The sequence below is a fragment of the Macrobrachium rosenbergii genome, chromosome 48 (assembly GCF_040412425.1).
Source record: "Macrobrachium rosenbergii isolate ZJJX-2024 chromosome 48, ASM4041242v1, whole genome shotgun sequence".
Classification (NCBI taxonomy): Eukaryota; Metazoa; Arthropoda; class Malacostraca; order Decapoda; family Palaemonidae; genus Macrobrachium; species Macrobrachium rosenbergii.
In genome coordinates, this window is record NC_089788.1 from 3,665,502 (window position 1) to 3,691,286 (window position 25,785).

Sequence of the window (25,785 nt, forward strand, 5' to 3'; positions counted from 1 at the left end):
TACTAATACAACGTCTTATCATACAAACATGTGCATCAGTTTCTGATACTATGTCTTATCATACAAACATGTGCATCAATTACTGATACTAGGTCTTATCATACAAACATGTGCACCAATTACTGATACTAGGGCTTATCATACAAACATGTGCACCCATTACTGATACTAGGTCTTATCATACAAACATGTGCACCAATTACTGATACTAGGGCTTATCATACAAACATGTGCACCCATTACTGATACTAGGTCTTATCATACAAACATGTGCACCAATTACTGATACTAGGTCTTATCATACAAACATGCGCACCAGTTACTAATACAACATCTTATCATACAAACATGTGCACCAATTACTGATACTAGGTCTTATCATACAAACATGTGCACCAGGTACTAATGCAACGTCTTATCATTCAAACATGTGCACCAGCTACTAACACAACGTCTTATCATGCAAACATGTGCACCAATCACTGATACTAGGTCTTATCCAACAAACATGTGACCTACCAGTTACTCAGTGCATCCACTGAACATTCAACATCCCACAGGATACCTGACCCACAGTGAAAAGGTGATCTTCGAAATGATGGACGAATCGACGAGACACCACAAGATCTGGATGCCCCTGGTGTGGGCCAGCCTGCTCGTGGTGCGGGCGCGGAAGGAGGGCAGGGTGCCCGACGACTATGCCCAGAAGGCCATCATCCACGAGATCACCAACTTGCGGTACAACTGCGGCAAACTTCAGGAGTACCACACGATGAGCGTCCCGCTTGTCTATACTCAGGTGAACAATTGTGAATTTTTGTTAGTAAGTGATGTTGGTACCCCTGCTAGTTTAACAACAAAATATCTGCATAATGTATTAAACTATTTTTGTGAATTTTTTAGTACATATATTCACTGGGTGACCTCAATCAGGTTGATACTGATGAAAAATTTGCAATAATGAATTTTTCAGTAAGTGATGTTGGGACCCCTACTAGTATAACAACAAAATATCTGCATAATGGATTAAATTTTTTTTTTGTGAATTTTAGTACATATATTCACTGGGTGACCTCATTCAGCTTGATACTGATGAAAAATTTGCAATACAGAAGTTTGAAGGAAGTGCTGTTGGAACCCCTGCTAGTTTAACAACAAAATATCTGCATAAAGTTTTAAACGATTTTCTTTATGAATATTAGTGGAATGGAATGCAGAATTTAGGCCAAAGGCCAAGCGCTGGGACTTATGATGAGGTCATTCAGCGCTGAAAGGGAAATTGAGAGTAGAAGGTTTGAAGGGCGTAACGGGAGGAAAACCTCGCAGTTACACAATAAATCAATTGTTAGGAGAGGGTGGATTGCAAGATAGAAGAAAAATAATATGAACGGAGGAAGAGTAAAAGGAATGAAAGGGGTTACAGCTAGGGGCTGAAGGGACGCTGCAAAGAACCTCAAGTCATGCTTACAGTGCACCTCATGAGACATACTGAAGGCAGTACACACCTACGGGCCAAGTGAACGGGAGAATGTTAGTCCCATTTCTTTTTATATTTGCAATAATGAATTCTTCAAGAAGTGGTGTTGGTACCCCTGTTAGTTTTGCAATAAAAACATCTACATAAATTTTTAATCTATTCCTTACGAATTTTTAGTGCATATATCCACTTGCTGACCTCATTCAGGCTGATGCAAATTGACACTGATAACATTTTTGCGGTTTGATTCCAAGATGGCTTCCCGCCTTATATGAAGAAGAGAGATTTTTGCTGGAAGAAACTATATGCTTCACAGACTAATGATTTCTGTTTATTTTTACCATTATGTCAATAAGTTAAAACATCAGCTCTTGCCTGATATGTATGTACCTATGTATGTATGTAATTATGTGTATATATATAATATACATATAAATAATATATATATATATATATATATATGTATATATATAATATATATATGTATACATATATATATATATATATATACACATAATATATATATATAATATATATATATATATATATATATATATATATATATATGTGTGTGTGTGTGTGTGTGTGTATGTATAAACATACACATATATACATATGCATAAACATTTATATGAAACATGGCCATGATTAGAATACAAAGTCTAATAATCCTCAGTCTAATAATCCTCACAGGAATTCATGAGGCAAATCCGGGTACCGAGTGACCTCGGAGAGAGAGAGAGAGAGAGAGAGAGAGAGAGAGAGAGAGAATCATCAATGAAGCTCATACGATTGCACAGACCGAAATCCCACTAATTACCGGTTAAGATCATCCACCCCCGGCCCCCTTCTCTCTCTCCTCCTGCTTTTATCGACAAATTCTGCCGACCGAATGGAAGACCCAATGACTCGTTCGGTGTGCGGACGATGACCTATTGGGGAAGAGAAAATAAACCTTCTATGATGAAAACAGAAAATGTGGGAAATGAGATAAAATGAAAAAAAAATAAAAAAAAGACTAATAAACGTGAAAAAGAAATCACGCTAAAAAAATTTAAAACATATTACCGGGAAAGAACATGATGAAACCATGTACAATACTAAAAAACAAATCAAAAGCGATAATTGGAACTGGAATATAAAATTTAAGCGCTGGGACCCATGCGGTCATTCAGCGCTGAAAGAGAAATTGAGAGTAGAAGGTTTGAAAGGTGTAACAGTGGAAAAACCTCGCAGCTGCACTATGAAGCAATTGTTAGGAGAGGGTTGAGGAAAGTAAGACGGAAGAAAGAGAATATGACCGGAGGTACAGTATAAGGAATGAAAGGGGTCGCAGCTAGGGCCCTTAGGGACGCCGCAACTAACCTTAAGTAATGCCTACAGTGCACCGCGTGAGGCGCACTAATAGCACTGCCCCATACGGAGAGTAAACTTGATGTTTTTCTAATTCTAAAGACCCACTCTCTGCTCCCGAAAACGACCTATTGCTGGAAAAACTGTTGAATTCGGTTGACTAACCAAAACTAACCTAACATTTCACGGTTGCAGGTCGTCACCATGGCAACCTATTCGTACTTCGGCTTCTCCATCCTGGGCCGACAGTTCCTGGACCCGAACCAGGGCTACGAAAACCACGACATCGACTTCTACATCCCCATCTTCACCTTCCTCCAGTTCATCTTCTACATGGGGTGGCTCAAGGTGGCCGAGTCGCTGCTGAATCCTTTTGGTGATGATGACGATGACTTCGAGACTAACGATTTTCTGGATCGACACTTCGAGGTAAGTAGGAGAAGGAGAAGGAGAAGTAGAAGAAGAAGAGAGAGAGAGAGAGAGAGAGAGAGAGAGAGAGAGAGAGAGAGAGAGAGAGAGAGATGTAAGGTGAAAGTGAAAGAATTGTTGTCTGAAAGATCTGTCATGGTTTGTGTCTCTCTCTCTCTCTCTCTCTCTCTCTCTCTCTCTCTCTCTCTCTCTCTCTCTGGCTAAGTACTATCTATCTATTTATCATATAAACATATATAATATATACATATACATACATACATATATATATATATTGATACTGATATAATATATATATATATATATATTATATATATATATATGTATATATATATATATATATATATATATATATATATATATATATATATATATATATATATATATATATATATATATATATAATCTGAATGTAAATGTGTAAAGAATGGAAGGTGATATCTTGATGAAAAGAGCAGCCTACAAATTTTGAGGATTTTGAAAGAAACGAGGTGAAAAAGACCAACAAAGGAATAAACTGATCAAGTACCAAAAAAGATATTGGAAAGTAAGGGATTCAGCATCTCGGAAGCAAAAGAATGGAATGCGCGCATGAGAGGTGAGTGGCGCACTGTGCGTGGGGAAGCTCGGCAGGCTACTTGGTAAGCCTTCTCTGTAAGCTAGCGATGTGGAAGTCATCCGGAACAGAGGTTCATCCACGATTCAACAGGTATATAAGTGTGAATGAGCGAAAACGGCTTATTGTTGAACGAACATTATATAATGTGACTGTATAAATTCATTTTTCGTAATGGTATATTTACCTACAAATAAGTAAAAACTGCACCGAAGTTTCTTCGGCGCAATCGAGTTTTCTGTACAGCCGCTACAGCATATAATCAAGGCCACCGAAAACAGATCTATCTCTCGGTGGTCTCGCTATCATGAGCCGTGGCCCATGAAACTTTAACCACTGCCCGGTGGTGGCTTATCCTATATCGCTGCCAGAAGCACGATTATGGCTAACTTTATCCTTGAATAAAATAAAAACTGCTGAGGCTAGAGGGCTTCAATTTGGTATGTTTGATGATTGGAGGGCGGATAATCAACATACCAATTTGCAGCCCTCTAGCCTCAATAGTTTCTTTTAAAGATCTGAGGGTGGGCAGAAAAAATGCGGACAAAATAAAGTGCGGACGGACAGACAAAGCCGGCACAACAGTTTTCTTTTACAGAAAACAAAAAATTAAGTAATTAACAAAGTTTCAGCGAAACGTATGAATAGAGAGTAATATTCGCAATCAGGCCAAAAAAAAAAAAAAAAAAATTACGGAGTTTCCAAGATCTATAAAACCAAAACATCCTATCTTCTCCGTCTCATTAAAATCCCCTTGACGAATATTTACAGCCGGCTTAATCAAAGCTGTTGAGCCTCGTTAATTTATCAAGCGAACACGAAAACAAGAAGCGATTCCGATGAAAATTTTGTAGCAGATTCTAAGGATAGACATTTTTATCCCCAATGAACTGATTTTTAACAAGCGACTCTGATAACAATTTAGTAGGAGATTCAAATGACAGACATTTTTATCCCCAATAAACTTATTTTTAGCCCCAATAAACTGATTTTTAAAAAGACGTTTGTGTTGAAAATTTAGTAGGAGATTCAAACGATAGAAAATTTTATCGCCAATAAACTGATTTTTAAACAGGATACGTTTCTGATGAAAATTTAATAGCAAATTCTAAGGATAAAAATTTTTATCCACCAAATAAACTGATTTTTAAACAAGAGACTGATGAAAATTTAGTAGGAGATTCTAAGGACAGACATTTTTATCCCCAATAAACTGCATTTTCGAAAAGCCAGCTGTCCACTGAATTGGAATGTGAGGAAACTTTGAAAAACTCTACGCCTATACAAACCCATATTTTAGTTAGAATCTAATTAACCTCATATTTCTGACTTCGGAGGTTAAAATATTGCTTTTTATGACGCCCTAAAATGGAAAACTGCAGTATCTGCAAAATTTTCGAAATTGAAATATGCCACCTATTGGGACTCGTGAAACACTAATGCACAAGTTACTGCAGTTTCAGAATGATTCATCAAAGCTTTCCACGAGTATTTAGTGGGTCTCATTTGCAGCATCTGCAAAATCAGCAGTAAGGCAAGGGAAAACTGCAGTGTCTACCATTTTTCTCAGATTTGTATTTTTGCAGATACTGCAGTCTTCAATTTTGGGGTCAGACTAGTGGTCACAAGGATATTTAGTTAAAAAAATTTCATGCAAAGACTGACATTATGTAAGAATGCATTAGAAAAATCCTTAAGAATAAATTCTACTGTTATTATGTAAGAATGCTCTAATAAAATACTTTGGGATAAATTCTGCAATGATCCATTATTGCCCTACTGAATAAATGTCATTACGACAAAGAAAAAAAAATTGACTCCTGAAAAAAATCCCATTCACTAAAAACAACAATATGCTAAAACACAATGATCCAGCAATCCTATTAACGCAAAGCAATCCTACCTCCCGCCAGATATCCTACATGATAGTGGACGTGATGCATAAGGTCTACCCAGATATCCTTCAGGATCATCTCTACGAGGACAACAGCCTCCACAACGTCCCCAGGAACGCCAATCACAGGAATGAGAGTCAGTCGATCGTCCCGCCGTGTCAGGACGCGGAGGATGAAAAGTGCCATCCTATAATAAAGGTAAGGATATGGAAGGATGTGTCGACACTTCTCATTAAACTGACGATAGTTTCCTTAAAGGTCAAACGCCCTAAGTTCTCTCACTCTTTCGTAGGGCGTTAGGATTTTAAGATATAGATTCATCTTTGTTTAGCAAATACCATTAAACTGATAACAATTTTCTTAAATAAAATGATCTATATTCTATCCATTTTTTCGAGCAAGTTGGGGCTTTAAAAAAAAGAGTTTTCAAATTTGGTCTCCCAAGGGCAAATGGAGCCATTAGGAGATAGCAAAAACCAGTTTGTGTTTTAAAAAAATACTGTATTAGGAAGGTAGAATTGGACAAAAAATGCGAGGAAACAATCATAAACTTCTTGAATGAATATGACACAAAATATGATTTGAGGAATCAAAATGGCGACAGAAGGTTGGATTTTAGGAGAATATTAGTAGATCTTGTATAGGGGACAGACGTCTCCATATTAGACAGTTAGAAGATGATGAACAAATACGTGTATAAGTAGGCAATATACATAGGAAAAATATTGATGATGTATATATATATATATATATATATATATATATATATATATATATATATATATATATATATATATATATATATATATATATAGACAGACAGATAGAGATTCAGCTATAGATAAATACAGATATAAATAGACTACATTCGTCATCAATATATCTATGTTTATAACATCAACACACGCACTTGACAACACCTTGATTAGCTTATCCACACTGTGTCAGTAATAACAACGAAATCAAAAGGAGGACGATTATATACGAAGCAAGAGATAAAACAAATCTAAAGGAACTCGCTTTCAAGTTGAATTTACAAACGCAAATAGAATAACATCATTCTGAATACATCGTTTATAGAACCATCTGATGTTCACCCGGACGCAAATTCCTGAGATGTATGCTAGTATCGCGCCAACCCCGGTTTTTTGCCATGCCCCTAGGTTAGGTTATTAGGTTAGGTTGGGTCAGATAAGGTCACAATAGCAATTTCTGAGTAATTTGGGTGTGGGAAACATAATGAGATTATTTTCAAGAAAATTCTATGGTTAGTTTTTAAGATATGGCGTCCCGCATTTTTCAGGGAAAGGTCTCGGTACTCGGGTACATCTCGGGAAAATCGTTTCGAAACTCAAAAATTGCTATTAATTTTTTATCTTAATTTGCTTGAAGTTTCACGTTACATTCAAGTTCCTGAGGATTGTGGGCAAACACAGTCAAATTCTCCGTCAACTAAGAGACTGTAAAGGAAGAATCTTCCTTAAATTTTTCTCTCTCGTCTAGAATGGCATAATATGGAACACTTGACGATCCAATAGAATGTTCAACCTAGCTGCAACCCCTTTCGTTTCTTTTACTGTACCTCCTTTCATATTCTCTTTCTTCCATCTTACTTTCCTGAACCGTCTCCTAACAACAGATTCATAGTGCAACTGCTTTGAGGTTTTCCTCCTGTTACACCTTTCAAACCTTTTACTGTCAATTTCCCTTTCAGCGCTGAATGACCTCACAGGTCCCAATGCTTGGCCTTTGGCCTAAATTCTATATTCACTTCAATTCAATGGAATGTTCAGAATGTTAAGATACTTTGCTAATAATCACCAGATGAAACGCCTCTTATCATTATTATAAAATGACTTGTCTAAGCGGAAATGAAAATAAGATTAAAATAACACATGATTTATTTCACATGTAAAACGTACTATTTTGCTGATCTCGTGGGATTTATGTTAACTGTTTTTAATCTTTCATAACGCATTGGATATTCCTCGCCAGGATTTATATAAAGCTCTTTAAAGAATAAAACATTTGATAAATTCCACAGCCCTGATGATATTCAACTTTTTATTTAATGTTTACGGACATCATCTGCAATGGTGATTATTCTCAGAGATATTTTGAATTTGAATTCCACACAATCTCTCTCTCTCTCTCTCTCTCTCTCTCTCTCTCTCTCTCTCTCTCTCTCTCTCTCATCTCTCTCATTTCCTTTTAACTTTCCGACCAATCTTTTTTGTAAGTTTAACACAGCTATATAGTTTTAAATATCTGTTCCAATTTTTTTTTAATCTTTAAAGTTGATTCTTGCAATCATATTTGAAAGCGATGCTCTCTGAAGCACAAATATACCTCAACATTCATATACCTATATTACCGTGAACAGCAGTAAAGGTAATATATTTCCAGTGCTCACTAAGGTATTTACCATCCCAGGAATCAAACTTACAAAACATGAATATGATTAACGTTACGGTAAATAGGAATAAAAGTCCATTGATAATTATAGCACTCTACTCAATAATTCACAACATAATTACTGGGAAATTATCAGAGCCTTTACTATGAATCTTTTAAGAGCGATTTGTCTTCCTCGAATAAATCATTTTACTAGGAATCTAAATAAGTAAAAAGTGATATACACTATATTAAAATTCATCTTTGTATTCGTAAGTAAAATACAGCATTAATTTGCTCCGTCACGCTGTAAAACAAAAATAAAATATTGTTCGATCAATAAAAATGGTCAAGAATATTGACATGATTTGATTCATGCAACAAAAACACGACCAGGTAATTCCTCCCATTTTGAAACTTGAACTTTTCTTCTATCAAAATTATAGGCTAATTAGGAACCACTGCTTCGTTTGCAAGAATGACGTTGCTTGCAGTGCATGATCAACGAATGAATTGTGATTTTCCGGGTGCATGCAACAGGGGGAAATTAAACAGCTTTCTTCTTTTAACTAAAAGTGGAGGTTTTTTTGCTAACATAAACAAATAGTCAGGTGTAAAAATGAATCACTAAAAAGCCTAGCGCTATCAGCTAAATCATTACTTTTCTTTACTAATTTCCAGTTAGATCTCTAGAAAAATTTATGGGAGGTGTAAATTCAATAACTTGATTTTCCTAACAGTTAGTTTCCTATTTATGCTTATTATACTTCCTAAAATTACTTTTAGAACTGAATTACCACTCAGGGAATCAAACAAAATTGTTACTTTGGGAATGCGACAACTACAGGGAATTTGGTGAGTGAAGTCAAGAAAAAATTGAAATTTATTTTCTTATACTTTCCCATCTAGGCTTATTATACTTCCTAACACTACTTTTAGAACTTAATTACTGCGCAGGGAATTAAACAAAATTGTCACTTTGGAAGTACGACAACTACGGAGAATTTGGTGAGTGAAGTCAAGAAAAAATTGAAATTGATTTTCTTATATTTTCCCATCTAGGCTTATTACACTTCCTAAAAAGTACTTTTAGAACTTAATTACTGCGCAGGGAATTAAACAAAATTGTTACTTTGGAGATACGACAACTACAGAGAATCTGGTGAGTGAAGTAAAAAAAAAAATAGAAAGAGAAAATAAAAATTCAAAAGAAGAAGTGAAAGTATCAATCAAAGAGTGAGAGAGCATCTGCTTCTCTTCCTCAGAATATAACTCGCTTATGCGGCCAAACGCTACAGTGGCCTAATCTAAGCCCTACTCCACCACCCCCCCGGCATAATGGAGACATCAGTTATATTCAGACGGAAGAAAATTCTACTTCAGGTAAAATGGGGACACTTCGAGGATAGTTATAGTAATTGGAGGTAACCTCGTGATCATAGATGGGAGATCTCTCATTTTTTTTTTTAATGACGATTTAGTGTTTCGGTTAATTTCTCGAAATCGTCCCTTTTCTGAAAAAAGTATGTCTCAATTTAAATAAAAGTATTTCTGAATTCAAAAAACGTATGTCTCAATTTTAAACAAGTATGTCTCAATAAAATAAAAGTATGTCTCAATAAAAAAAAAGTATGCCTCAATTTTAAAAATAGCATATCTCAATTTTTAAAAAGTATCGCTCAGTTTAAAAAAGTATGTCTCAATTAAAAAAAATTGTGTCTCAATTTCAAAAAGTATGTCTCAGGTTAAAAAGAGTATGTCTCAATTTAAAAAAGGTATGTCTCAGTTTTAAAAAATATGTATCAATTTTAAAAAAGTATGTCTCAGTTTAAAAAAGTATGTCTCAATTTAAAAAAGAGTATCTCTAAATTAAAAAAAAAGTATGTCTCAATTTTTAAAAAAGTATGTCTTAATCTAAAAAGAGTATGTCTCAGTTTAAAAGAATTGTCTCAATAAAAAAAAAATTACGATATACTGCTTCGGTCAACTTCTCGAAATCGTCCCTATTTTGAAAAAAGTGTCTATTTTTTTAAAATCAGCCTGTAGTGCTTTAACCAACTTATTAAAAATCGTCCCTTTTTTGAAAAATTGCCGAACATATATTTTTTCCTCAGTACTGGAAGGGAATCACAAATTCAAGTCAAATGACGTACATGTCTATTCTGCAGTAAAGACTGAGCAATTCTTCAAATGGCTGATTTGACTTTCATAACAGAACTCTGACAATGCCAGCGTCATCCTACAATCTTTCTGATATGCAATAAAAAATATAAGGAAATAAGTCATTAAAGTTAGCGCTAAAATTCAATAAACAAACCTCTCCCCCCCCCCAACGGAAAATTAATTAAATTCATATTCAATTACTAAGGTGATTTCATTACCTGCTTGTTAATAGAAAATTTTGATAAATAATTTTACAGCCGTCTAATGCAAACTATAAATCAACTTATCCCAATACTAATAAATCAGAATCAGTAATAGGATCACGTGACTTGACTTTACGTGTTTCTTTATAATCCTGAATTTTATAAATAGCTTTATAATTACAGTCATTTTGCCAGAAATTAACGGATCAAATATCTATGTAATATTTACAAAGCCAATGGCTGCGATTGTTAATGACTAGTGATTACATTTAGCTAGCGTTACTGAGGCCTGAATATTCATGCAAACAATACCTTGGGGAAATAAGCTGAAAAGCATTTAATGTTATCACTGCATAGAGAAACACTGTATTGTCAAGTTCACTTCATCAATTTCGTATTTAATTCATTAACTTTCCACTTCTCGTTATTTTTCTATTACTGGATCATCCAAGTTCAATCAGAGACAAGTTAAAGGTTATGTATACCCCGCTGCAAGTCTTAAATGAACCGCTAACGACATACTGGACGAGATTGTCGCCTCTCATTGGCTAATTCAAAATCTAAATCGACCTATCAAATACCTCAACGAGACTGTCGCCTCTTATTGGCTAATTCAAAATTTAAATCGACCAATCAAATACCTCAACGAGACTGTCGCCTCTCATTGGCTATTTTTTAAATCGACCAATCAAACCCCTCGACGAGACTATCGCATCTCACTGGCTAATTCAAAATTTAAATCGACCAATCAAATTCTTCCATGAGGCATCCCACTATGATCAAGCGATTACTCTAGTCCTGTCATTGGTAGGCACTTACATAATTCTGCTTCTGCTAGCTATTTATATTCTTTCGCTATTGTCAGGTTAGTCAAAACAAAAACTGCAGTACGTGTGCAAGAACGAACTTTAGTTATTTGCTGATTTGGCAGCGTTATGAAAATAAAAATGCCGTTTTTAGAATATGATTTATTTTGAGTAGCGTAGGATTAGCAGCAGACCTTTGGTTAGTTCTTTTTCTTTGACATTTCGTATCTCCCTGCTTCGTTATATTTATTTCGCAATAGGAGTGGTAATGCTTTAGATGAGCTTGTGTGTAATACTGGTTGGCCTAAAGTTTTGACAGACACCAAGTAGAATGTAAATGGTCTCTGGTCCCTTTTTTAGAATATTTATCGTACCTAGACGACATATACTGACATTCATTCTATCTCCTACAAAAGTTCCTGTAGGATGATGAGATATTGCTCATTTATATCATTATCTAATAGTTCTGCCCTAACAAGGAAGACTGTAGTATCTGAAAAAATACAAAACTGAGAAAAATGGTAGATACAGCAGTTTTCCCTTGCCTTACTACTGATTTTGCAGGTACTGCAAATGGGACCCCCCTAAATAAAGCACTGAAGAATCATTCTGAAACTGCAGTAACTTGTGTATTAGTGTTTCACGAGCCCAGTAGGTGGCACTTCTCAATTTCGAAAATTTTGGAGACACTGCAGTTTTCCATTTTGGGGCAGAGTTATGCACTAATTCTGTTCAGTCTTAATGTCAGCATGGAGTAAAATATGTTAGCGTTAATGTAGTAAGTAAACAGTAAACGATCATTAAACTTATTTCTGTAAGTTAATAATACTAAATAACACAATTTTCGAATTAGCAATAATAAATAACATGATTTTCGAATTACCATCCTTTAACTAATTACGATTTCGACCTGATGAATCGATGTATTTCTCAAACTAACACTGAAAATGAAAGGGAATTATTTTCCATAAAATAACAACTACATAACAGTTAATACTGTTTCCGAGTGGGTTCCTGTATTACATATAGCAGCGGTCTTGAAACAATTCAACAAAAATCGGGAACAGCTGCAGAATTTCCTTGTAATTAATCAGCCATAACCCTGTGGCTGTAACAGCCTTAATCCAGTAAACTACTATAAAATAAATAGCATAACATGCAAGCCAGATAAAAAGAATACAATGGAAACAGATACCTTTACAAAAGAGCAACCGTCTTACTAAAAATTTGAGCATTTTAGAAAAAAAAAAAGTTTAGTTTTCATTATATTCACAGAGCAAAAAGTTGTCAAGAAGATGGGGATCTCAAAAGAATACTCATATAGCTGAACTTAATCAGCAAGAAATTTGCTGTGCATTCAACGGAATCAACGGATTATATTATTATTCTAGTCTCTATTTTTCTCATTATTATTAATCAGAAGATCTTTTCCTGGAACAAGCCCACCACAGGGCCATTTTTTGAAATTCAAGCTTCCAAAAATATATTATTATTATTATTATTATTATTAAAAAAAAGTTTAGTTTTCATTATATTGGAACAAGCCCACCACAGGGCCACTGAAAGAGCAAAAATATAACTATTATTAGTTGTCAAGAAGATAGTGAAAAACAATCTCACAATTATATAGTAAATATATTAAAGTAAAAATACTCGAACACTTGAACGGTGTTCCTCATCAGTGTTAACTTAAAATGCAAAGACAATTGTGGATTTTTAAAACATTATTATTATTATTATTATTATTATCTAGTATTATTATTATTTTATCATTCAGAAGATGAATCCTATTTGGAACAATAATGAGGGTGCACTTGAAATTCAACGAATATATTATTATTATTATTATTATTATTATTATTATTTTGTCAGAAGATGAACACTATTCATACGGAACAAGCCCACCACAGGGGCCACTGACTTGAAATTCAAGCTTCAAAGAATATATATTATTATTATTATTATTATTATTATTATTATTATTTATTATTATTATTATTATTATTATTATTAGGAAGAAGTAGAAAGAGTTATCAGTTGTTGGAAAAGAAAAAAAAAAGATACAGATTATTAGGAAATACAGAAAGAAGAGATCACAACAATGAGGTGTCTGTCCAGGAATGACGAAAGATGCCTAGCTAAAAAATTAATTATTAAATTATTATTAATTAGGAAGATAAAAACAGGAAATACAGAAAGAAGAGATAAAACAAGTAACTAGATGCATTTGCAAGGACTCTCCTCCCAACAATTGCAAATTCTAAATCTCAGCTCAAAATCACAATCAAGTCTCGCAAGACAAAACCTCAGGCATAAAAGGCTGTTGTACAACGCATGCGCACAAGGAATTCCTGATGCTTTTACTGCAGGAATCACTAAAGCACTCGCATGTGATGCATGAGGGTTTGAAAGATGATTGCAAATTAAATTTCATGCAATAATATCTCTCCCCTTTAATACAGATTTAAACTGATTATCATAATACGTAGCCTTTGCATCACAGGCCAAAGAAAAAACGATTCGCTTTAATTATAGAAATGAAAATCTCTGTCTGCGTGTTTGAATGTTTACTACGGAATCCTGCATGTTTCTTTGGCTTTCGTCATCGTCAGTGTTCCTGCATGTTTATCAAGATTTCTTTGTTCCCGCAAGAGGGTGAATTCCGAAGACCTCGAAGCATGTTTACAGTTAATCATAATAACAGATCTGTTTACTTTTCGATATGAAATACCAGATTCACATTTTTCCTCTAGCATCTGATTTTAATGGTCTCGTTAAACTATTGTAATAATAATAATCTTCAAATGTTTTGAGAAATTAATCTTGAATATATCAAAGAAGAAACGTTGAATTATGGAGTATGCAGGAATAATTAGCTATGTCTTTCATAAAACAAACATCTTATGAACTGACATTTTTCATTTCATCATCTGCAATTTCCCCTTCCCCTACACTTGCATGGAATAATGTTATTCGAAAATTAGTCAGGAATAATGTCAGCAATCAAATCAGGCACTGCTTGCGAGAGCGTATCTCCGCAAGCATTGTTTTGCATTTAAGAAAGTTGTCGTGCAATGCTTGTTTATATACAGTAGAAATAAATGCATCCACACTGATATGGTACGTATATATATATATATATATATATATGTATATATATATATTATATATTTACACACACATATATATTATATATTTATATATATATATATATATATATATATATATATATATATATATATATATACATATATCATACAAATGTGCATGGATTTACTTCTATATAAACAAGTGTCGCATGGTAACTTTTAATATCAAATAATGTTTGCAGAGATGCGCTCTTGAAAGCTGTGCCTGATTTGGTTGTTGACATTATTCCTGACTATAATTTTTTACCAACATATATATATATATATATATACATATATATTAGAGGATGTTACTGAATGAGAAAAAGACAAAATATTTAAGTCTACCTAAGACACCAAATGACTCCCGTGCAATTTTATCGTGATATACCTGAAATGCCCTGCATTCAATCATCTTATCTTTTCATTTCCTCCTCAAGATAATTCCTCCCAGCACAATCTACCTACATAATCAATGAAAGTAAAACCAATTCATAACAAAAGCACAAAAAGAAAAAAAATTATAGGTAGTTTCTGACCCTTAATAGTTACCGTTGTAAATCACCACGCTCGCCTGCATTATATGCGTAGCCTTGGTGATTTTCCGCTATCTTTGCAGAATGGCTAAATATTTCTGCCCTAAAATGGAAGACTGCAGTATCTGCAAAAATACAAAACTCAGGAAAATGGTAGATAATCCGTTGCCTTACTACTGATTTTGCAGATACTGCAAATGAGACCCCTAAATAAAGCATTGAAGAATCATTCTGAAACTGCAGTAACTTGTGTATTAGTGTTTCAAGAGCCCAATAGGTGACATATCTCAATTTCGAAAATTTTGCAGATACTGCAGTTTTCCATTTGAGGGCAGAATTGTCCCTGTAGAATAGCATCCGAATGCATACATAGTTAAGCCTGAAATAGTGTAGTTTGTGTAAACATAATATAATTCATTTAAATTCAAAACAACAAGAATTTTTTTTTACTTTAATCTCCTTCCAAAGAATTCACCGATAATTTTGATGAATTAATTGCACTTCCTCATATTTCAGGAGCATAATCTCTGAACGAAAATGAATCTAACAATATATTTAGAAAATTTTAAATGAATCGTAGAAGGATTTTGCTAGTATATCAACTAATCACTTCAGAACAATCACATCTGCCTGAATACAAGCGTAGAAAGATACGTGGGTGTGAGTTTCTCCAGAATTAATAGATATTAATAGATTACCAACTTGGCCATTCTTCGGAGAAAATTTGTACACTAAGCAGTTATGGATTTTCCCCGTAGGGGGTAGTGCCGTCATTGGACCTCACGTGGTGCACTGTAGGCATTACTTAAGGGTCTTTGCAGCGTCCCTTCGGCTCCTAGCTGCAACCTCTTTCATTCCTTTTACTATACCTCCGTTCATATTCTCTTTCTTCCATCTGACTTTCCACCCTCTTAACAGTTCTTTCTTAGTGCAACTGCTTTGAGGTTTTCCTCCTGTTACACCTTTCAAACCTCCTCTACTCTCAATTCCCGTTTCCAGGCTGAATGACCTCATAGGTCCCAACGCTTGGCTTTTGGTTTAAATTTGATATTCCAATTCCAGTTGAGGAAATTCATTTTGGGTTTATTTCCGGCACGTATTTTAATACGTTAATTTATGACGTAAAAACAGGCAAATTCTAAATTTTGAAAAAAAAAATTTCAAATAAAATTATAACACGAATAAGGAACAATAAAAATTATAGCCTTTATAAAAAATCAAACAAAATGATAAAATTATAAGAAATCAAACAAAACTGTAAGAACTCAAACAAAATTATAACACGATGACAAGAACTAAAAACTGTCTGATGAAACAGCTGACGTACTGGAAGGAGAGATTGGTTGAAATAATGATGCAACTCCATCAAAAAATAAAAGTTTTAACTCTTCAGAGACAATGCTCCTGAATTCCTGCATACTACTGTGACAGAGAAAAGTATTATTATTTGTAGTTAGGAAATGCGCCTTTCCTTCAGATACTGCACTGATAAATAACTGTCTTCATTGCGAAACCTGACAGTTGATATCTGAGGAAGCGTGAGTTCCGTCGTGGATGAAGTTTCACTGCGCACGAGCACACGAGAATATATGACACATTATCGCCACTGTCTAAACGCCTACGCCTCTCTCACTCTCTCTCTTTTCACAGTACCCCACGGAAGGCCATGGTCACCACCCTCTTCACAACCAAATTCACAACCACAACCCAGAGTACCTAAACCAGGCCCTCAGGTAGGTTGTCAACGACTGAAGATCTTCTTTGGTGAGATGTTATATTTCTGCAATAGGTTCTGACTAGTGGTATGGAGTGATGGGGAACATTTTGCAAGGAGTGTTTTTTCCAGCAAATTGCATATTCCATCCGTGTTATCATGTGCATTTGCAAATATATCAACACGATTATTATAACTTATCGCCACACACATACATACACACAATTAGATGCATTTGATTACCTAATGTATTAGTTATGATTGTTATCTACCCCGTTATACATATCAATACATAGCTTCTTACATATTTATATCTAACACAGGAACATATAAATATAAATATTATATATATATATATATATATATATATATATATATATATATATATATATATATATATATATGTGTGTGTGTGTGTGTGTGTGTGTGTATATGTATATGTGTATGTTATACACATCAATACATAGCTACTTACATATTTATATCTAACACAGGAACATATAAATTTATATATATGTATATATATGTGTGTGTGTGTATTTGTTATGTTTATGCGAGCCCGCGTGTGCGTATGTATCTATGCCTACAATATTCTGCCCCATGTTACTTTATATACAAAAATCAACCGTAACAGGTAAACGGGAAAATAAAACTAAGATAATTTTTTATTCTTAAAATACCTTACAAAAAAAAATTAAACTTTACAATGAACAATTTCCCTTTAACAGGTTACTTACCAAATATAACATTCCTAAGAAACTGGTCTATAAAGGTAATTTTATTTCCACTTTTTCTGCTTTGCATAACATCTATAAACTTAACTAGATTATCCATTATGAAAAACGTTCCTTAAATTACGGTGTTTGATCGTTAAAATTAAATATATATATATCTGTATGCTTTATGAGCGTTTGCGTTAGCGAGTCGAGTGTTTTTGTATTGTTTGATTATTCCATGAAAAAATAAATATACAAAAATAAATATACAAAATATCCAAAAACTATACAAAAATATACAAACAAATAAATATACAAAAATATACATAAAATAAATATGCAAAATATAATAAAAATAAAAATATGAAAATATACATAAAATACAAAAAAATAAAAATAATAAAATACAAAAATATACATAAATTCAAAAAATAAATATACATAAAACATACAAAAATAAATATACAAAATATTAAAAAATAATTAAAAAAAAAAATAAATATAAAAAAATCAATATACAAAATAAAAAAAAAAGGACCAGATTGGTCTGAAGTTTTGGAAAGCCAAAACTTCGGAGCAACTATCGGCCGGAAGTTAATTCTCTCGATTCCCTCGAGAGAGGAACTTCTGCAAATTGAGTGACTTGACGAAACCAGGCTTATCAGAATTGGCCAGTGAGATCAACAGTGAGGTATAATGGTCATTTTCGGGGGCGAATAAGTGCCGCAATATAACATTAATAAAAATATTAAAATATTATACTATAATTTCATTAAAAACTTATTCGTTTAATTTCATTATGAGAGTGGTCTCAAAACCAATTAGGATTATTTCTAGGCCATTTGGCATTTTCCTTGAATCACATTATTCAACTGACAATTGCGAGGATATCAGTAAGTCGAATACAGCTCCTTATTGAGGCACATTTCGTTTACCTCTGTAAAAAAAATATCAATTTTGAATTATAAAAAAATACCTATTAAACATTTAAACATTTCTGGATTATCTTAATACAACATTGAAAACTTGATACACAAACACCTGTTATCTGGATTATTCCCCTTAATACCACTATGAAAGTATGGCGATCAGCAAACGTTTACGTATTTCAAGGATTATTGTCCATAATGCCACGATGAAAACTTGCTGATGCCAGCAAACATTTAGTTTGAGTCATAAAAATAAAAACATATAGCCAAGAAAACCAAACTCACAATTCCAGTCATTAACACCTCTATCATTTTCAGGATACTGAGATCACCATACACACCTTCATTTAATCAGCTGGGCGTCTGCAGAAGCGCCGCCCCGAACGGCCAGGTAGCCACGACCAGATTCGGCGGCGGCCCTGAGAACCAGCTGAACGAGCCCCACCCCGCGGAAGACCTCGCCAGAGACGAGAGTAACGACCATCAGATGGCCAGGATGCGCCCAAACCAATACACCAACGGAGGATTCACGGCCATGTGACGCTAAGTAATTGTCTCTCTCTTCCTAGCGGAGAAGACCGCAAGACTCAGCAAGTCGCCCAGAGGGAGGCCGTGACGTCACCCAGAAGGAGGCCGTGACGTCATCAGTCTTCTTTCCGGGAGCTAGCGACGCGGATTGAACGTGTTTGACTAACTTCTTCGGGATGACGGTGAAATTTTATGATGGACGTTTAGACTGTAGTTATGATTATTAATTGAGAATCATATATATATATATATATATATATATATATATATATATATATTATATATATATATATATATATATATATATAAATGCATCAACAAATTTGCAGGACTAGAAATAAAGATGTTTATTTTAATATATCGAAAAACAGAAACGAAAAAATAACAGGAAAAACTGACGTAAATTTTCGGTTACATTCATCAATGGGCAAATGATATACAGTAAAATTTTAATCAAGCAATATGTAATACAACTGACTGAAAGTCTCATGGCAGCATTCTTTTTCTCTCTCTCTCTCGCCATATATATATATATATATATATATATATATATATATATATATATATATATATATATATATATACATATATATATGTATATATATATATATATATGTATATACATACATATATATATATATATATATATATATAAATATATATATATATATGTAGGTATACTTGAGTGTGCGTATGAATAAGTGTATGGAATCATGTGTATGTTACATTCACTTCATAGAACACATAAATATCTATTGAAGAATCTGTTTAAGCATGTACACTTAAGAATGCGTGTAAATTATATACATTCTGATTTTCAGAAACTGACAGTAAAGATTCACAGCTGATATCACTGTAACCAATGGATGGTGAGGAACGAGAGCTTCAGCTAATCACGACTATAGTCGACGCATTTTTAGAATCTCACTCGGCCACGCCCCCTTCCCCTGGCACCGTAGATACTGCATGACATTATCGTACTGCACTCTCAGACAATATCAGTTACTGCTTGGCTATGACACTGACAACACTGGAAGGCCGTTCATTCAATAAGTAAAGGATGCTCTGGAACCTGTAAATTGGTACTTATTTTTGTACAACTGTTCCATCAACATACTTTTGAAAGTTTCATCTTCACGACAACACAAATGGTAATTCTCGCTATCTCTCTCTCTGTGCAACTCGCTCATCCTAGGGGGGAGTAGAAGACCCCAGAGGGAAGCAACCCCCATCCCCCACCCATCCGGAGATGGGTAGAGGAGTCTGGCTCATGATAAGGACAATGCTACCAGCCATATGAATAATATCATGAAAGAGGGAAGGGGTTAGGCTGGGGTGGTGGGGTGTAGTAGGGAGGACGTGGGCGTGGCCGAGTGATATTCTTAAAATGCGTCGACTATAGTTTCAGTGATATCAGTTCTGGATATTTTCCGTCACCTCCATAATAAAAGACTTTAGTTTATGAGAGCCTGTGTTTAAGTAGTTCAATGTAGATTACACTCTTAGACTGCATGTGCAGTGTATAAGAGTAAGTGATACCGACTACCTAATTAGTTATGTAGTAGTGATAACTGCTCAAGGAAAACAACATTGCCAACACTTTTTGTGTCAACAGGTGATGCCCACCAATGTTTATGGAGTGCCCGTGTTTAAAGGAGTACCCAAAATGTCCAGACGGATGCCACCTCTATTTCAACGTCATTCTCAATGTCAGAAAGTCAGAACTATGTGGATTTTTGTGTATAGTTTTCTTTTAAACGAACTACGGTCTCCTTGGTCTTATCTCCTATTCAGTTGGAAATGGAATGCAATGGAATGGAACATAAAGTTTAAGCCAAAGGTCAACCGATGGGACCTATGGGGTCAATCAGCGCTGAAAATGGAAATTGAGAGTAAAAAGGATTTAAAGGAGTAACAGGAGGTAAACCTCGCAAGTTGCACTGTGACAATTGTCAGGAGAGGTTGGGAAGTACGATGATATGAACGCAGGTACAGTAAAATGGAATGAGAGGGGTTGCAACTAGGGCCCTTAGGGACGCCGCAAAGAACCTTAAGTAATGCCTACAGTGTGGTGCGCTGATGGCACTATACCCACCTAAGGGAAGTTATAAGTGAGATTTCATGTTTAGGAATTAAATGCTTCATACTCTAAAGTACATATGGGCATATTTTCTGATATATTTTCCCATCATGCCCGTGGGTATTTGCAGAAAGTAGCCAGCTGTCACGATAACAATTTGCTGCCCTTAACACTGACATAACATAATATGGAAACGAAAAAAATTACTGGCATGGAGTCTTCGTTCTCAAATATGAAGTGAAAATCGAAGATGGCAGAGTTCAAGAGGTTGGACAGCTAGCTGGAACGATACGAAGTGAAAGTGAAGTAAACTAAAAATGCAGAAAGCATTGCAATTGGTGATAAATGTAGCCTGAAGACTTTATTCCCCACTACTGCTTGAACAATAAAAAAAAAAAGTTGAATGCAAAAAAACAATGATAGAATAAAACTATAATAAGCAGAAAAAAGCGATAGGAAGATAAATTTAAAATCCAAATGCTACTTAACTTGACATGAAAATTCATTTGAAAAAGACTACCTAATTAGTTACGTAAGCAAGGACATGAGGGTTAGAAAAATGGGGAAAAAGGAAAGGAAGTGAAAGGAAAGGACAAGGAAAAATAAAAAATAAGAAAAATTAAAAAAGGGGAGGTGGGGAAGAACTATATGGTTTTACTGAAAGTAGCCAACTTGAATCATTCCTTGGGGCAGCTTATCTCTCTAGCCTGGGAGATCGTTTGATAATTGAATATATATAAATATATATATATATATATATATATATATATATATATATATATATATATATATATATATATATATATATATATATATATATATATATATATGTAGAATCTACTGGTCACTTTTATCCTTCTCGTGGTCAGGTCGGCAACGTGACCTCCTTGTGATTATGGTGACGCGGGTTCGTTTCCCGCGACCGGCCATCACAGTCTCTTCAATTTCTTGTGCTTGGATCTTATGGCTTCGTAGCTACAAGCATATCCAAAAAGCGCGAAGAATTCGAGAAGTTAAGAGGGCATTGTGGCTATTAGAATTACATATATACACACACACATGTACATATATATATATATATATATATATATATATATATATATATATATATATATATATATATATATATATATATATATATGTCAGAAGTGATGTAGGATTATTTAGGTGAATATGTGTTTGCTGACATTACCAAGAATTATTTATTATTCATGTAGGTGTATTTATTTGCATAAGTTATCGCTTCTTTATCTCTATTTATTCATAGCCTTTAATAAGTAGTACAAGTACTAACCACTTTATAAGACACCAACATGAGAGAGAGAGAGAGAGAGAGAGAGAGAGAGAGAGAGAGAGAGAGAGAATATCTTGCCTCAGACTGGAAGTTTTGAAGATACACACGGCTTTTTCTCTGAAAGCTTTTTTTTTTTTTCAAACACGTCCTTCTAGAGCCTCGTTGAGAGTTGGGGGTCAAACTTCTCCTCCAAAAACACCGAAAAAGTAATTCCAACTTGGATTACCGAGCGAGAAAAGCAACCACGAGTCATGCAATTTTGGAAGACGTGGGCTGAGGCCAAAATCTTGAGAATTGTGAGACAGAAAAACATAATGGCTTCTTGAAGTTCTAGACCTTCAGAAAGAGGCGATATTATTGCGATCAGGAATAGCAAACGCCCCCATGAGAGTCGTAGCGACTGACTGATGTCATTTACACTAAACTGGCACGACAATTCCGAAGATCGTCGATGCCTCTAGAATCCATCGATTTGAATCCATACGGTTCGCTTTGTGCAACATTTTGAAATCCTACGTCCACTAAATATCCGGGACTGTTTGATATTCCTACGGTCACAGTGGTTCCTTCTTAGGACATTCCCCTACGTGGTGGGAATCACAGACCACTCTGTAACCATTTTTAAGGTATTTATCTGCGTGTGTATTTATCTATTCGAATGGTGCAGTATTAAGCATCCGTTGGACTTTCCGCTGCACTCGTCTTCAATTTACTTGTAGTTATATACAAACATGTACATTCATACATCTGCGTGTAAATATGTACACATTTGCGAACAGCATCTAACCTGTTCATGTTTACTTCAATCTACTGTAATTTCTGACTGGACGAAAATACATTTATTGAAGAAATCTACAATGGTGTCAGTGTAAATATATATTAAAAATATATATAGATCCATAACATTATTTACATACACATATATATATATATAAATATATATAATATATATATATATATATATATATATATATATATATATATATATATATATATATATATATATATATCAAATATAAGGAAGACCATAGAAAGGCCAAAATGTGGAAAACAAAGGCTATATTTCAGAGACCAAACTGTCTCTCTCCTCAGGCAAATAGTGAATGAGAAAACGTTACAGAAAAGCGGTATCTATACCAGAAGATCCATAGGTCAGCTGTTTTATATATATATATATATATATATATATATATATATATATATATATATATATAGTTTATATATATATATATATATATATATATATATATATATATATATATATATATATATATATATATATATATGCAGAAAACTTCCCAGAACCTGCCTGATTCTTATCAGAGAGTGGGTTCTGAAAGCTAGCGTTTTATGTATATATAATTTTAATATATATCTCCACTGACATCACTGTGAATTTCTTCACCGTTTCAGTCACTCGCGCGAGAGTGACTCATTATGAGATTTTTATAAATGCATTTGTAAAAAAAAAAATAGAAAAAAAACACTGGAATCTCCAAAAACAGGCCCTGTGAAGGCAGCTTATGACAATGTATGGACATCACGAAACATATAAAGAGGATTTGCATGCACCTCTTAAACCCACAAGGTATTTTTGGGACACGTATGAGACGGGGAAATTCGCTCAGATGACAGGTTATTGATGTGTGTGAATTATAATCATATGAATGATATGAGTTCGAAGCAATAAATACTAATGTTTTTTTTTTTTAGCACAGCCTTCGAGCACTATGCCACATATGTTGTTGATGAATCATGAAGTGATATATATATATATAAATATATATATATATATATATATATATATATATATATATATATATAAATATATATATATATATATACATATATATAATATATACATATATATATATATATATATATATATATATATATATATATATATATATATATATATATACATACATACATACATACATACATATGTACATATTCATAGCAAATGTTTCTGTGTAAGTCACGTCAAGGTTCGTCCTTACATTGTTCCTGCGTATCATAACTGACAAGAAATAATAGTGCATGCTAGGTTAAGGACTGATTACATTCGCTGGCATCTAATTACGTGGCAAGGGGTTTCCAAAGTCAATGTTTGCAGTGACGGCGGCTAATTTCGGCCGATCAAAATTTCATCATTCATTTTCGTAGTCGAGACATGACCCTTCTCCAGGTTACCAAAAATTAAAAGTGAGTTATGTAATTGATAGCAAAAATTAAGTAATAAAAAATAAAACTGAATCAATTGATTAAAAAGTAAAAAGTTAGGTAATCAAAAAAAATGAGAGAGAGAGAGAGAGAGAGAGAGAGAGAGAGAGAGAGAGAGAGAGAGAGAGAGAGAGTCCCTTCTTCTCTGTGCTAAAAACTACAAACAACTCACGTGACAAAGGGAAGATTTAAGGAAAAGGGATAATTGATAAATCTTAATAAACCAGAAAAAGTAGATATGCAGAAATACAAACCGATTAACAAAGTAAAAAGGAATAGAGAAATGTAAGACTGATCTTCGTATTTCGACAATAAATGATTTTATACAAAAAAGGTGACAGGTTCTAAGGCTGGATATACGCTATAAAGGTATCCCACTTTTTATCAAATAACAATAAAATCAAAAGTTTTAATGTTAATGTGTGTAATCTAATATGTTTTATCTCAGTATTTTGAAAAACGTGTCCTAGGGTTCATATACATATGTATAAATGCGATGATATTCATAGACTTACAGTTTCAATATATTATATATATATATTATATACATATATGTATGTATATATATGTATGCATATATATATATATATATATATATATATATATATATATATATATATATATATATACATTTAATGGCAAAACAGAAGCCATATTATGCTTCTGAAAATATTTAGTGTCGTGGTAAAAAAAAAAATGAGACGGAGAAACTATTTTTATCAATAAATCACTTCCCTTCGAAACTAATTATCAAAATATTCTAGGACATTCTATTTACGACGCAGCAGCTTTCGACGATAATCCAAACGTCATTATCCCCCTTGTAAGGAATTCCACGCTGCATCTCTAAACCATCTAAATCTAAAAATTTTCAAGTCAACAGCACTGCGGTGAATGTCTAATAGATTCCAAGATATGGCTTTGATGAAAATGGAACCACTGTGACTATCAATCTTGCGATTAGTAATTATATTATTTTTCCCTCTGGTTACGATGCTGTGAACAATATTGCCCTAAAATGGAAAACTGCAGTGTCTGCAAAAAGACAAAACTGAGAAAAATGGTAGATACTGCAATTTTCCCTGGCCTTACTACTGATTTTGTAGATACTGCAAATGGGACCCCCTAAATAAAGCACTGATGAATCATTCTGAAACTGCAGTAACTTGTGTAGTTTTCCCTTGCCTTAGTACTGATTTTGCAGATACTGCAAACGGGACCCCCTAAATACTTGTGGAAAGCATCGACGAATCATCCTGAAACTGCAGTCACTTGTGTATTAATGTTTCACGAGCCCAACA

At 33.9% G+C, this 25,785-nt stretch overlaps 1 protein-coding gene across 2 annotated transcripts in view; it reads left to right on the top strand.

The window, feature by feature from the left end:
- Positions 1-19,399, top strand: part of LOC136831185 (bestrophin-2a-like) — a 302,394-nt gene extending 282,995 nt beyond the window's left edge. Inside the window, exons 6-11 of one of the 2 annotated variants that reach the window (XM_067091165.1) lie at positions 561-799; positions 3,026-3,259; positions 5,789-5,968; positions 9,430-9,547; positions 16,651-16,733; positions 18,678-18,849. In XM_067091165.1, the coding sequence (XP_066947266.1) occupies positions 561-799; positions 3,026-3,259; positions 5,789-5,968; positions 9,430-9,547; positions 16,651-16,733; positions 18,678-18,710 (887 nt within the window). In that variant the 3' untranslated portion in view covers positions 18,711-18,849. Of the gene's footprint in view, positions 1-560; positions 800-3,025; positions 3,260-5,788; positions 5,969-9,429; positions 9,548-16,650; positions 16,734-18,677 lie in introns of both variants that reach the window. The other variant, XM_067091164.1, reaches the window with a different exon arrangement.
- The last annotated feature ends 6,386 nt before the right edge of the window (positions 19,400-25,785 follow it).